We start from the raw sequence: 13156 nt of genomic DNA on the forward strand, positions 1-13156 counted from the left end.
TCCCCAACCTTTGCTGGATTTACCTTAATGCTGCAGAAGTCTCAACAGGGGCCTCTGGATGCTGCACGCTACCGGCAGCACAGGGAGACCTTTCTTGACAAATAAGCACTGCCGGGAGTGAGGAGTGGAGGGCGGGTTTTACCCGCGGACCGACCCGGGCTGCGGGCGCAAGCTGCACCCGCTCCGCGCCGCGCGCTCGGCTCCGCGCCCTGGGCTCCGCGCCGCTGCCGGGCGGCCGTCCGCCAGCACTTGGGCTGTGCTCCTCGGACGCCCAGCGGCCCCTCCTTGGCCTCGCTTAGGAACCCTTCCGTTTTCCTGAACCGTTTATTTAGTTTTTCAAATTCACAGAAAACACCTTTAGTGCTAACAGTCACCCACAACTCCCCTCTTCAAAAAAAATAATAATAATAATAATAATAATAATAAAGAAAAAAAAAGTCACACAAAAGCAAAAAATAATCCAATTCTCCTTTCCTTCCAGACCTTGCGTGTTTGTCTCTCTCGGTCCCCTATTCATTTTCTCCCCAACCCATTTTCCGTCTTTGGTCTACATCGCTTTCTCTGTTGCTCTTCGTTCCCCCTTTTTTCTTTCTCTTTCTCCCTCCCTCTCCCGTTTCCATTCCTTCCACCGCTTCTACAGCCCCCTCCCGTCGCGTCTCTCCTCCCTCTTTCGGGCTCCTGCTCTGCCCTCTCCGCCCCTCCCCAGAGAAGAGTGTCCAGCTCCTCCCGGGGCTACCCGCCCGCCGCTCCTTTCCTGCCCACCTACTATGAGGAGCAGCTCCTCCCACCTGCCCATAAAAGCCAAGTGCATGTTACCAGCCGCGGATCAGAGCACTTTCCTGGTCCTCTCCTGTGGGAGCCCCCTGAGCCTTTCTCCTGGATCTTACGTGCTCAAGGTAAGACAACACTTCTGCAGGCATATGACCTACGAGGGGTTGCTGCGGGGGTGGGGAGTAAGTCTCCTCTGGTCAACACGCTTACTGTTTGGTTCGAGCGGACTCCTACAGATGCCAGATCAGCTGCTCCTTTAACTAGCAACTGGTTTAAAAACAAACTTCTGTTTGAACGGTTAAATAAAAGTTCATTTTGGGCAGAAACAGCAGCACAAATACTGCAAAAACCTTCTCTTTTTAAATCACTTTTCCCCCTTTGCCGACGGTTGCTGAAGTTAAAATGTATCTGTGTGGGGTGTTTTACTGACGCTTTTCATTGTAAATATTTCCTATATCAGTGGGGGTAAGGAAAACTTTGCCCATTGTCAAAAAAGTACTTTAAAAGAACACAATTAGTTTCCTAAAAATAGCACAGGCAAAAGGTCTGCTAACAATTCAGCGATGTTTTCGAACCCCCAAAGACAGCTTCTGTGAGTCCTTTAAAAAGTATCTTTCCAGGTTTAAGTGCTTGGAAAAAATGATGTGAACGGGTGCCCTTTGCAGAGAGACGGTAATCAGGTGGCTGGTAGATAGGAAAAAACAAATCCAAATTTACAAGCTGGGGCAAAATGTGCTCTCACAAAGCTATCTTTTCAAGACTTTTCTAAAATGAGAATGGTGTTGGAACCAAGAAAGTATATAAAAGAACTTCATCAATTTCTATACATACACCTAAACATAAAGGGTTTCAATATGTTTCACAGCAAGAGAAAAATACAGGCCAGATTATACAATTCTTCTGTGTACACCAGACGGTTGTAAAGAAAGATCAGCTCAAAGGCTTTGGAAGTTTGAACCCTACTTGCCACCTTCTTTTCCCTCATCTAGTAAATTAAAATCGACCTGACTAGCACCTGGTTCTCAGAGTTACCCAGTGTTTAAGTTCCCATCCCAGGTGAAGACTGCTGAATCTTCCCATTTCTGAGGTCAACGAAAGAGTCCCATGCACCTGTGACAGGAAACACATACTCCACAGCTACTTCTGTAAAAACCAGACACTTGGTCCATGAAGTTTGCTGTCAAAATCTGTGCGCTGTGTGGGATGAAACTCTCTCATGTGGGAGAAAAACCCTCTTCAAATATTTCCTCTGGGGAATTAATTGCACAAGACCACATAGAGACGACAAACCAAAGCTGGCAGTCAGGAAACCAAACCACTATTTCAGCCCTTAAGGTTCTTAAAGTAAAAGAGGAAAAGTTTCACTTTTTTTTTCTTTTTTGGTTTGTTTATATCGTTTCACTTAAAAAGGGGAAACTCACCAAAGCTGTAAATAATCCTTCACCATTAAAGAAAGTAGAATCATCAGAAGTTTAACGGAGGGTCTTCAAAGCTATTCTCCATATCTTTTGCATATCGAAAGAAATAATAAAGATATACTAAAATTCTGTTGGCATGGAGGGAATTCAGGGCTATTATTCAAATGAAAGACTTACCCGGATAGCTTTGTGTCATGCAAAATTTTGCTTCATTGGAAAAAGTTATTGCAAGGAGTATGGTTTCCTTAAAGAAAATGATATAAAGTTACTATTGGCCGATAGTATGTGACCTGAGCATATTAAAATACCTTTCATCTGGAGCCACAACGCAGACTGCTTGCTTCATATCTGATGTAACTGGGTAATCAACCACGACAAGAGCACAGGTATGGGACAAGGCCAAACCAAATGTGTGGTGTGTCCAAGTTAATTCTTCTTTTATGGTAGTACCGAACTCATGCCATCATCACAAGGGTGAAAAGACACTATTTCATTCACCAGATTTCCCTTGAGGGAAGTTATCTTTCCTGAAAGAAAAAAAGAGACAGACAGAGAGAGGGAGAGAGAGAAAGAAAGAGCTCCCAACGTAAAAGAGCTCCTGTCATTCCTAAATTTGGGGATGAACAGTGTTCTCCCAGAGTTTGCTTCTGCTTTTCCTGGCAGCTGATCCACTATACCAGCTATGAACCACTTAAGAATAACGGCCTCCCCCTTGTGCCATCAAATTCAGCACCCTAAATAACTGGGTGAGATCATGGAGATCACTCATGACCTAACTTTCCCAGGGCCCTTTACTGGACTCTTAAAGTGATTCTTTCCCTATAGCATACACATCAGGCATGATGATTCTTCTCTTAAGTTTTTAGGAAAAGCAGTGCTGGGGTTTCATTTAGTTACCCCAACATCTCCCCTTTGCACCCGTTATGGAGACCTCACGTGAGTCTTCTCTTTGTGCCATTCTATTGCTGCTCCTGGATTGGGTTCATGGCCATAACCTAAGCGACACCGTTCCAGCAGGCTTGCCGGACTCCTTTAATGGTTCTCAAAAAAGTAAAAAGGAGCAGCTGCCTGTTTCACTAGAGACACAGGGAAGGTGTACCACCGATTGCAAGGGCCTGCTACACCTAGGGAAACACACATTTGAGATTTTCTACTACTCACAATTCTAAAACGATATTCTTTCCATGACCAGCAAGTATATCCCACTTTCTTCCATTTGTGCTACAAAAGTCAAAGAGAAGAGAATGGAGATGAGAACTGAGAGTGAAGCCAGGAGAAATCTCTCATAGAAAGTGCTCTAGAAGAAGAGAAAGAGCAGAATCTCTTCCCAATGCAACTTCTTTTTGCTTTTACTGATGTGGGACATGAAGAGATGCAGAGGGGCAAATATTCATACGTGATCTTGGCTTCTGTCTTAAATCAATAAAAGTATTTCTACTAATACATTAAAATCTATCTCTGCCGTGTCCTTCTGGAACGGAGGAGAATAGCCCAGTTCTATAGACCAAAACGATTTCAGGTCTGCCCCCATTAAAACCCATAGGACCTTAACAGTTACAAATTTAAAAACTACGATGAGTACAAAAATCCTCAGAACATTAATGGGTGGTTCACATCAACAAACCCACTTTCCCAAAGGGCCCGATGGTGGGTAATTATTTGCAAGTGAGAAGTTAGAAGCAACTGTTTACTCCTTTTTATCCATGGTCACCCACTTTTGGTATGGCAACTTGCAGAGTGATGGAGATGTGGACCTGTTTCCCAACCTCTGGTCCTCCCAGTAATCCTTTCTTCATGCGTTGGCTTCTTTCTCTTCCACCGAGGCTTCATAAACATACATACACATAATTTAAAGAAAGTACAGATCTTGAGACTAGAACTCAGTCTTCTGAGAGATGCACTGTTCTCATTTATTGAGTGAAAAGGAAAACAAAAGGAGAGGAGAGTAGGAGATGAAGGGGATGAATGAATGTTCTTTGGAACTTAGAGAATGTCTTACTTTAGCATTTTGTGAAATGGACCTCTTAGTACACAAAGCATCTAGAATTTAAAAAAAAAATAAATTTTTTTAAAAGATCAACTCACTAGTTGCTACAAAATGCTAAGGTTATAATGAAAAAGATCTTCAATGACCTGGCAGTCATTAACAGCAGTTTACACCCCCAGTACTGAATGAAAGCTCTGCTAAACTTGCCTTTTCCAGAGTGAAGAGTGGGAAAGAAAATTAACCACATTTCAGCACCAACAGAGAAGCCACTAATCAAACATTCCACTATCGCTTTGGTGACTGTGTTTGCTGTTTGAGGAAGGAGGTTCTTTATAGTCTATTCTCAAGCAAATAGTTTTGCAGGAAGGGGGTTAGAGGGAGTCACACAGGGTCAGAGTGTCTATAATCTGGGGGCCCTGTGGACACAAATCCACAAAGCCATTGAAATTGTGTGACACCAACTGAAGTGACTGAAACAAAAATGTTCCTGAAAACTGATTACAGAGAGTAATTAGCTAAAAATAATACTGAATTCTAACTGTTCAATGTGGCATAACAGCAAAAACAACTCACAGCACCTCTAGCTGATTATATATGATACTAAAATATACCTGAGGGTTCACCTTTAATCTCCTCTGTTAATTTTGAGTTCATTGCCATCGTTCTTCCTAGAAAATGAAAACTTCCATTCTCTCCTTCAGCATAAGATCTCTTTTCAATTACTACAGATTAAGTTCCTGGAGTACCACTCATACTTGTGGATTTTCTCATTACCAAAAGTCTCATATTTCTCTTAAACAGGATGTAAATTTTCACTCCAGCAAATAAGAAGGCTTTACATTTTTGTAAACCTTAATTCATCTATCTAGAAGAAAGGTAATTTAAAATTGCCATTGCCTCCAACAGGCCCTTCTGAATGACATTTCTAAACACTGTAGTCCCTATTCTAATTTCTTGGGTATTATACTTGGAGAATAACAGAGTATAAACACTGGAAGGATCTTTGGAGCTAATTTTAACTAAAGTTAAATTAACAGGTGAGAAAAGGTCAGAGAGGTTGATGTCATGCCGAAGTTCACCCAGACATGTGTAGCAGAGCTAGGGCTCCAGTTTAGGTAGCCAAACTCTTTGAACAGTGCTCTATCTTGGCTAACCAGAGTGTGTTTCCCCAATACAGTATGTGTCAAAGATGTCTTAAAGTCTCGTTAAAATATTTATGTGACAGAACAAAAGTATTATTTTGTGATGGTTTAATAGCATAACGTTCTTCTTCTCCCACCCAATAGACAATGTGTTGGCATTATAACCACCTTACTCCTTCCCAGGTCTTTAATGAGAAAAAAAGGCAAAATATGCATAAAGAACAACCAGAGGAAACTTTGAGAAACAGACGGATTGAGGAGTGTAAGCATGAAATATGTTCTGTGAGAGGAGAGGGGTCAATGGCCCAAGAATATAGAGACAAGATAGTGCAGCAAAGAGGGCTCATTCCGTCTTAGACAGAAGAGGGAGAAACTTGGTAGAATCTTGAGGTACTAGAGAAGAGATTTTTAATATGCCTGATCCAAGAGTCTCTCAAATGTTTGGGAGATAAAATCTTCTTTGGGTCAGGCTCCTTTCGGTACAATGCCATTTGAGGACTGACTCACAGGGGTAAAAGCTTTACAAGTATTACATCTTATTAAAATTCTTCTTAACCCTTGACTGGGAAAAGAGCCTCATTTGACCTCTAACTCTTTTTTTTTTTTTTTAAGATTTTATTTATTTATTTGATAGAGATCACAAGTAGGTAGAGAGTCAAGCAGAGAGAGAGAGATAAGGGGAAGCAAGCTCCCCGCTGAGCAGAGAGCCTGATGCGGGGCTCCATCCCAGGACCCTGGGATCATGACCTGAGCCAAAGGCAGAGGCTTCAACCCACTGAGCCACCCAGGCGCCCCTGACCTCTAACTCAACTGACCTAGCATACTAACTCTATAGATGTCAAGGCATTGAAATGTTTTTCTACTAAGATAATGATATAATTTGGGGTGATACATAAAGTTATTCCAATATAGAAAATGATGTAGAAAACTTGTATCGTTTCTGGAAATAATTTACCCTGAATAAGTGGACAGATGTTACCCCAGATGCTTCTTCACTTTCCTCTAAAGCCTGACAATTGTTTGCATATCTTTGAAATAGTACTTGTGTTTCTGAAATTGATTTATTGTATGTTAAAATTTACATAGTCTATGACTTAGCATCATCATGAAAACATTCTTTTAAGTAAGTCTCTTGAAGACTGCCTCTCTTAAGCTCTCTATTAATGTGTTTACATCACGGGATATTTAGGCATTGGCATCATTTGATGTGCTGAGATTAAAGACAATCACTTCATGTGCTACTTTTCCAACTCTAACCGAATAGGCTTGGGTGTGGGTGTCAGCTGTTGGCTTCTCCAGGAAATAAAATGTGTCCAGCCTGTTAAGGCGCTTCCCCAGTCCTCTCTGTTAGCTAGATAAAACAGCTGTTTTTCGGAAAATCTGGGCCAGTGACCTCCATAGTTCAGGCTTCATAGTACCAGGGCAACTATGGCTGGTTTATGCAGAAATTCTATGCTACCCAGCAGCAGAGTGGGTAAGTCACAACTGCCTTCAGATCAACAGGAAGACAGTGAATCCTAAGAATTGGTTCGAGAGCATTGTCCTGGGGCAGCTGGGAGACATTTTGGCGCTCTTATCCTGTTTGGTATGTTCCTCCAACTATCCTGCCATGTGCACTCAAAAGATCATCTAAACTTGGTTCATAAATTCAAAGTGATGACTATACATTATTCTATCTCTTTAAAGATCTTTACTTACTGATAATCTAGTCTTAAAATCCAGCTGTCATGGTGTTCATCCACGCTATAAATCCAAAGAAGTGGCCTCCTGTTAAAAGGCAGATGCAAAGTAAGCCCAAGACTGACGTGAAGCGAGACACTAGGTTGAGCTAAAAATCTGTAGCTTAGGTGGCCAAAATCAAGGTTGGGAAAAATAGCAGATAAAAAGAGAGGTACAGAGAAAGTATGCTATTGGATCTGTAACTCCTGATTTAACCGGAGTTCCCTTCCTAGCTCCCAGTTTATTCTAATCCGATGTTCAAATGAGTGGGGAGGAAAGTCAATGACCAGTAGAGGGAGCCATGGGGCTGAGTGTCTCAAAAACAAACAACAAAACAAAACAAAACAAAACAAAACACCTGACTTGTACCGGAGGGGGCCTTTAGAGTTGAATTTTTCCTGATAAAAGGCAGTACCACTTTGTAGCCAGTGGCTAAGATATACTAAAGGAGTGTTATCACATTGGTGGTTTTCTTTAAAAAAAATAATAATAATAACCAATATAAGCCTCTAGGAATAAATCACCTGCATTTCAGCAATGCCAGAAATGTCCAGGCTTGTAGAGGTTTGTTTGAAAGAAAACCAAAGAAATCTTAGAAAATGTTCTTTCCAAGGCCCCCACCAGCCAAGACTAAATGCCCAAGACTAAATGCTCAACTCAGTAAAAAACAAACCCTGGCAGCTGGGGGTCGATGAGAGGAGGGCAGGGAAGCTCAGGCGCTTGAAAGTTTATGAGCTGACAAGGGGAGTCCTGGTGCCTGCCGTGACTAGTCCTTCCTAACAACAGGAGCAGGAAGGGATCTGGGAGGAAGAAGGAGGCAGAAATGGGCCAAATAAGGTTCTCTGAGATGGCCCCAAATCTGCACTGTTGGATCCGGGTCTCTCCAAGGAGAGGCCAGGGCCTTGCCGAGACCTAAGTGAATACCTTTCCATTGAACGTTTCCATTGCACAGCTGTGTTGGGGATGGCTTGTTAAGACTTGAGACACTTGCATAATTCAGAACCCTTTGGGGGATAGAGATCAATTAGGACCATAAAAGAAAAATCCCTGGCACACCAGAGAAGGGCTGCTTGCTTTGTATAATTTATGACATTCACAGGAATACAGAGCAATCCTCTTTCTAAGTCTATGTCTGATGTCAGTAGAGATGAACCTATGAAGTTGGTATGCAGAGGCCTACGAAGTCCCCATTTGAGAAAATCATGTGTTTTAATCTCAAAAACACCTTGACTCTTTCTGGGGTCTTAGGAAAGTCATTAATCATCTCTGTGCCTTAATGTATTTATCTTAAATAGGAGAACAGTTTTCAAATAACCACTCTCTTTATCATTTAGAGACACTTGAGGTCTTGCCAATTATTTTACAGAATGATGCTACTTAAGCATACATTGTTTCTGTTACTTATGTAGTGAATGGATTATACTCATAACACCTGGTAATGGCTCATAGTGTTGTAAACAAAATCAAGTCAAAATGGAATAAAACTCCAAAAAAGCACTTAACCTTTCAAGACATAGCACAAACATTTTTGTTTCTTAAAATACAAAGGACAATTCCTTATCTCAAAGAGCCAGACAAGGTCAAGTGTAAGTAGAAAAGGGAAAAGAAAGAATTAAATTATGGCTTAAGAGTCTCAAAAAGCCTCTGTGTTCACTTGTCCATAGTTTGACATTAATTAAAAACTAATTCGCCCCACACAAAAAAGTTTTTTGTTTTAAAATTCTGTTTTAACTAAAGAAAGATGATATTTTTAATAATGATCTTATATTATGTAAAATCTGAATGTTGCTTCTTCAACATTTTCCAAAGTGTGTTTCAAAAACAGCAGTACCTGAGATATTAACATGTGTTTAAACAGAAAAAGCTTCTATGGTCAAATAATTTTAGAAATACTCAATGAAACAATATGATCAGTTCAATTCACTGCAAGTTTCACAAAGACCTTAATATGCTAATTATATTTTCATTTTTCAAAGTTGTGACAGTAAATAGTGGGCCCTAAACTTAATTGCTAACAAAACTTCCCAACCTGAGAGCATCTCTTAGGACTGGTATTCTGTGGAACAACTCAGGAACAGTTTAGGAATCACCGTCCTCTTCAGTATTTCAAGATCTACTGGGACATGGTAATTTCAGTGTTGCTAGTTATTATGTAATACACATTGAGTGTTAGTATAGATTATGTGCTATGCCAAATCATAAAGTAAGGAACTATCCCAGTGTAATTTCCATAACCAGTTGAAAAGGGAACAAAAGAAGATGAACGTGTCTTGGTTCAATGGCTCAGTTCTTCATAATAAAAATAATAGCAGAAATGCCAGAATAATTTAAGTGTTTTAAAAATCTAGAAAGATAGATGATGGAAGGGAGGAAGAGAGGAAGGAAGGAAGAAGGAGGGAAGGGGCATTGGACAGATTTAAATGATCTATTCCTTCCTTCTTCTTTCCCATTGTCTAGAGATTGTGTGTAGAGAAATGACCATCAATAAGCAATAAATTCAGTAAACGAGGAGCCTACGTAATTTCACAAATTAGCTCAGCAATCTCTGATCTGGTAATTCTGTGTCACCTTAACCACTGGTAATAACTAGGATCACTAGCCAAACTTCTTCCTTGAGCATTTACCTTCTCATTATAAATAGGAATCTAATTCCCATAACAGGATCACACTTACTGGTATCCTAGTATATCTTGCTATATCAGGGATTATTTGGCTTATTGATGACACCCAGACCTCCAACTCCTATTAAATTTCCTGTTTCTCTTAGGGCCATACTCTGAGAATTCTCTTTCCCCTCCACAAAGATAATGCCCAGAGGTCAGTATCCTAAAAATATGAGACTGGAGCATCCTCTCCTTTAAGAAAATAAGTATTTCACAGTCATCCAAACGAGCAACTCAAACTCATCATTAGTAGTTATAAAAATAGATACTATTGATTAAGTGTCTAACAGGATCTGACATTGTATCATTATCTCTGTTCCTTATATCAACCCTATGACAGCAGTATTATCACTCTCAATTTTCTTAATTTTTAGTTAATTATTTATTAGAGGGAGAGAGAGAGTGAGCCCAAGTGGGGTAGAGCAGAGGGAGAGGGAGAAGCAGATGCCCTACTGAGCAGGGAGCCAGTGCGGGCTCGATCCCAGGACCCTGAGATCATGACCCAAGCCGAAGGCAGGTGCTTAACCAACTGAGCCACCCAGTCTCCCCATCATTCTCAGTTTAGAGATGAGAGAAATGGAGCCTCTACTTGGCCAAGAGGCTTGCCCAGGGTCACACAGCTAGCAGGTGGCAGAGCCAGTATTCCCATCTAGGTCACACTCCACACTGCTCCTCCACACTGCCTTTCATAGTGTCTTCTAGTGTCATAAAAGGGAGAAAAAACATCAATTCCCTGTGACAATGCCTCTGACTCATAAAGAAAGTGAGAGAATTCCAGTGGCTCTGTTCCTAGACACTGCCGACTGGCTCTGTTTCTTGTTTAGTACTGTGATTTTAATTTCTTTCTCTTTTCTGTATTTTTTTCCTAAAAGCATGCTGTCATTTTGGAGCCAAAAAGTAAGGGCTGTGTAACTAGAAAAACCAAAAAAAAAAAAGCTATCGTTTCTCCCTAGAGTAATTTGTAAGGGCTAAGGTTTCTCCATAAATTCTCCCCAAGTGATCCCAAGTTGCTTGGCATCAGTCTGGAAGAGAGAGTGACAACCTAGCATGTCATTCCTAAAGCGGTAGAAATTCCCATGGTTATATGAGGAACAGACAGAACAAAAGCATTACAACACATTAAACAAACTTGAATCTGGCTCGTCAGATCATTCTCTTTGGCGTTACTTTTATTATCATCCATAGCCAGATGATCAGACTCAAGACAACTTAAATGATTCCCTCAAGCCATGAGAGGTACCTAGAAAAATGTCTATATTGTCTACACCTGCTGCTTAACTGATATATATGGGTATATATGGAAATAAGTATACCTCGAACCCTTCCTCTGTGTTGTGCCAAAGACTAAAGAAGAAACAAGGGCTAGTTCTTTCCATATGGTCACATTCTGCATACCTTTTTTTGCCTTTGTCCTTGACCTTCCCTTTCTGCATGTGGTATTCCCTAGTTTATCTACTAAATTAAGATTCCTCCTCCAAGATTCAGATCCTCCAAGATCTGAATCAGGAATCTTCTGCTTTGAGAAGACATGCCTACACCCCGCCTGCCCCAGGCTCCACTGTACAGCTCTGCCATGCTCCCTAGCCCTCTGTGCATGGCCCTGCCATGGCCATGTCCACGCTGTGATAGCATCGGCCTCTTCTATGTGCAAGACTGGGAGCTCTTTGCCAAAGGCTTCAGGTCTTGCTTATCTCCGCACCCTCAATACTTAGCACATAATAGAAACCTAATAAATATGAAAAGGAGGAAAGGAAAAAAGGGACCAAGCAATAGAATACAGTGACAGTGAATGAGAAGCCTTTAAATGTGCGTTTTCCTCTGTCTCCATAGATGGTTCCAAGAAGACACAATTTTACCTAAGTCCATTCACACCCGGGCACACACAATTAGGTTACTAGTGTGACACTTTTTGTAGTGTTAAACTTCTGGAGCTAACCATGGCACATGGGATGAACTTCCATTGGCATGCTAATATTAAATATTAACCTTCTATCTACTAAATTACATAAAGAAAAATTTGTTGGGTGATGCCACGGTCCCAGGACTGTTAGTACTCTGCTCAGAAATATTAGTGGCATTATGAAACATGGAACAAACACCTTAACTTGCCAGTTAAGGTCAGGTACCTCAACCTCTCTCAACCCAAACCACCTTTCCATCTTCATCCCTCTCCAGTCTACAGCAGGAATCAGACCTAAACCACAAACATTATTATTCCCCCAAACATCCTCTTTCCTTTTCTCTACTGAATGTCCCCCATTGTTCTTAACACTTAACAAAATAACCATAAATTCAAGGTCTCGTTAAAGTCTCCCCAAATATTGCAGCCTGCACTGATTCTGGTTTATTCTCAACTGACAAGCAGTTGCTACAAATGTCACTTACATGTTGTCTGTACGCAAATCAGAGCTGTCTGCTAGAATATTCTGTAGTGAAGAAATGTGCCCTATCTCAGCTGCACAGAATGATAGCCACCAACAACATACTGGGTACTGAGCACTTGAAATGTGGTTAATACAAGTGAGGTCCTAAATTTTTAAATTCTATTTTATTATAATCTCCTTAAATTTAAAATCAAATAACCACAGGTGGATAGTGCCTACTGTATTGGACAACACAAAATATTTACATTTTCATGTGTCATGTCTTGTATCCCTTGATGACCACATAAACTACTGAAAAGATGCTTTTCTGTATCCTGAGTGAATGTCACGACCAGAGTAGTGTTCTTTAAATATTGTGTTCAGTGCATGGCTTTCCTACTACGCCTAGCATTCCTGCCTCTAATTGTTATATTATCTTAAAGAAGTCCCCTTCCCTACATGTATAATTTTAATAAAATACTACAGATGGTATTCCTGTTTTGTTTTTTTTTTAGTGGCTTTAACTCACAGAGAATGGCACAGTAGTGTTATCTAGATCCTTTATCACTATACAAACAAAATGAGATAAAGAATGATTTGAACTGAGTCTTTCAAAACGAAAGTTCCATTGTACATTGCCATCTCTTCTCTTTTCCCTTTTATGGGAAAAAACGCATTTTAAATACCTGTTCATAGAATTTCTTCAATTTTCAATACGATTGTTTCTACAGAAAAAAACTGTCCCGGGGTATCCAAAACAAGTTCAGTAAGAGATTTTTGCCTTTATCTCCCTCTGAAATCCCATGACTCTCTGAAGGAAGGTAGTTCTTTATCATAGATTTTCCCAGAGCATTTTTGTCCCTATTTCTAGTGATCAAGCTGAGGCTCTTTGAAGAAGGCTAAACCTTCTACCAGAAGGTGAAGGGAGGTCACATGTCTTTGGAATTTAACAATGATGTGCCCCTGGCATTTGCTGGCTTACCAACGGCCCTTCAGGAGTCGTCATGCCAACAGGCCAACCACGCAATAAAATCCTGTGCCTGGCAAAGCCAAGAGCAAAGTGATCAAACAGTCTGGCTGCAGATTAGATTCT

At 40.7% G+C, this 13156-nt stretch overlaps 1 protein-coding gene across 2 annotated transcripts in view; it reads left to right on the forward strand.

The window, feature by feature from the left end:
* Positions 1–430: 430 nt before the first annotated feature.
* Positions 431–13156, forward strand: part of COL8A1 (collagen type VIII alpha 1 chain) — a 145123-nt gene continuing 132397 nt past the window's right edge. For both annotated transcript variants that reach the window (XM_032852023.1, XM_032852024.1), the window contains exon 1: positions 431–896. In XM_032852023.1, the coding sequence (XP_032707914.1) occupies positions 768–896 (129 nt within the window). In that variant the 5' untranslated portion in view covers positions 431–767. The remainder of the gene's footprint in view (positions 897–13156) is intronic.

The sequence above is a fragment of the Lontra canadensis genome, unplaced genomic scaffold, assembly GCF_010015895.1.
Source record: "Lontra canadensis isolate GAN:19392208 unplaced genomic scaffold, GSC_riverotter_1.0 scaffold6, whole genome shotgun sequence".
Lineage (NCBI taxonomy): Eukaryota > Metazoa > Chordata > Mammalia > Carnivora > Mustelidae > Lontra > Lontra canadensis.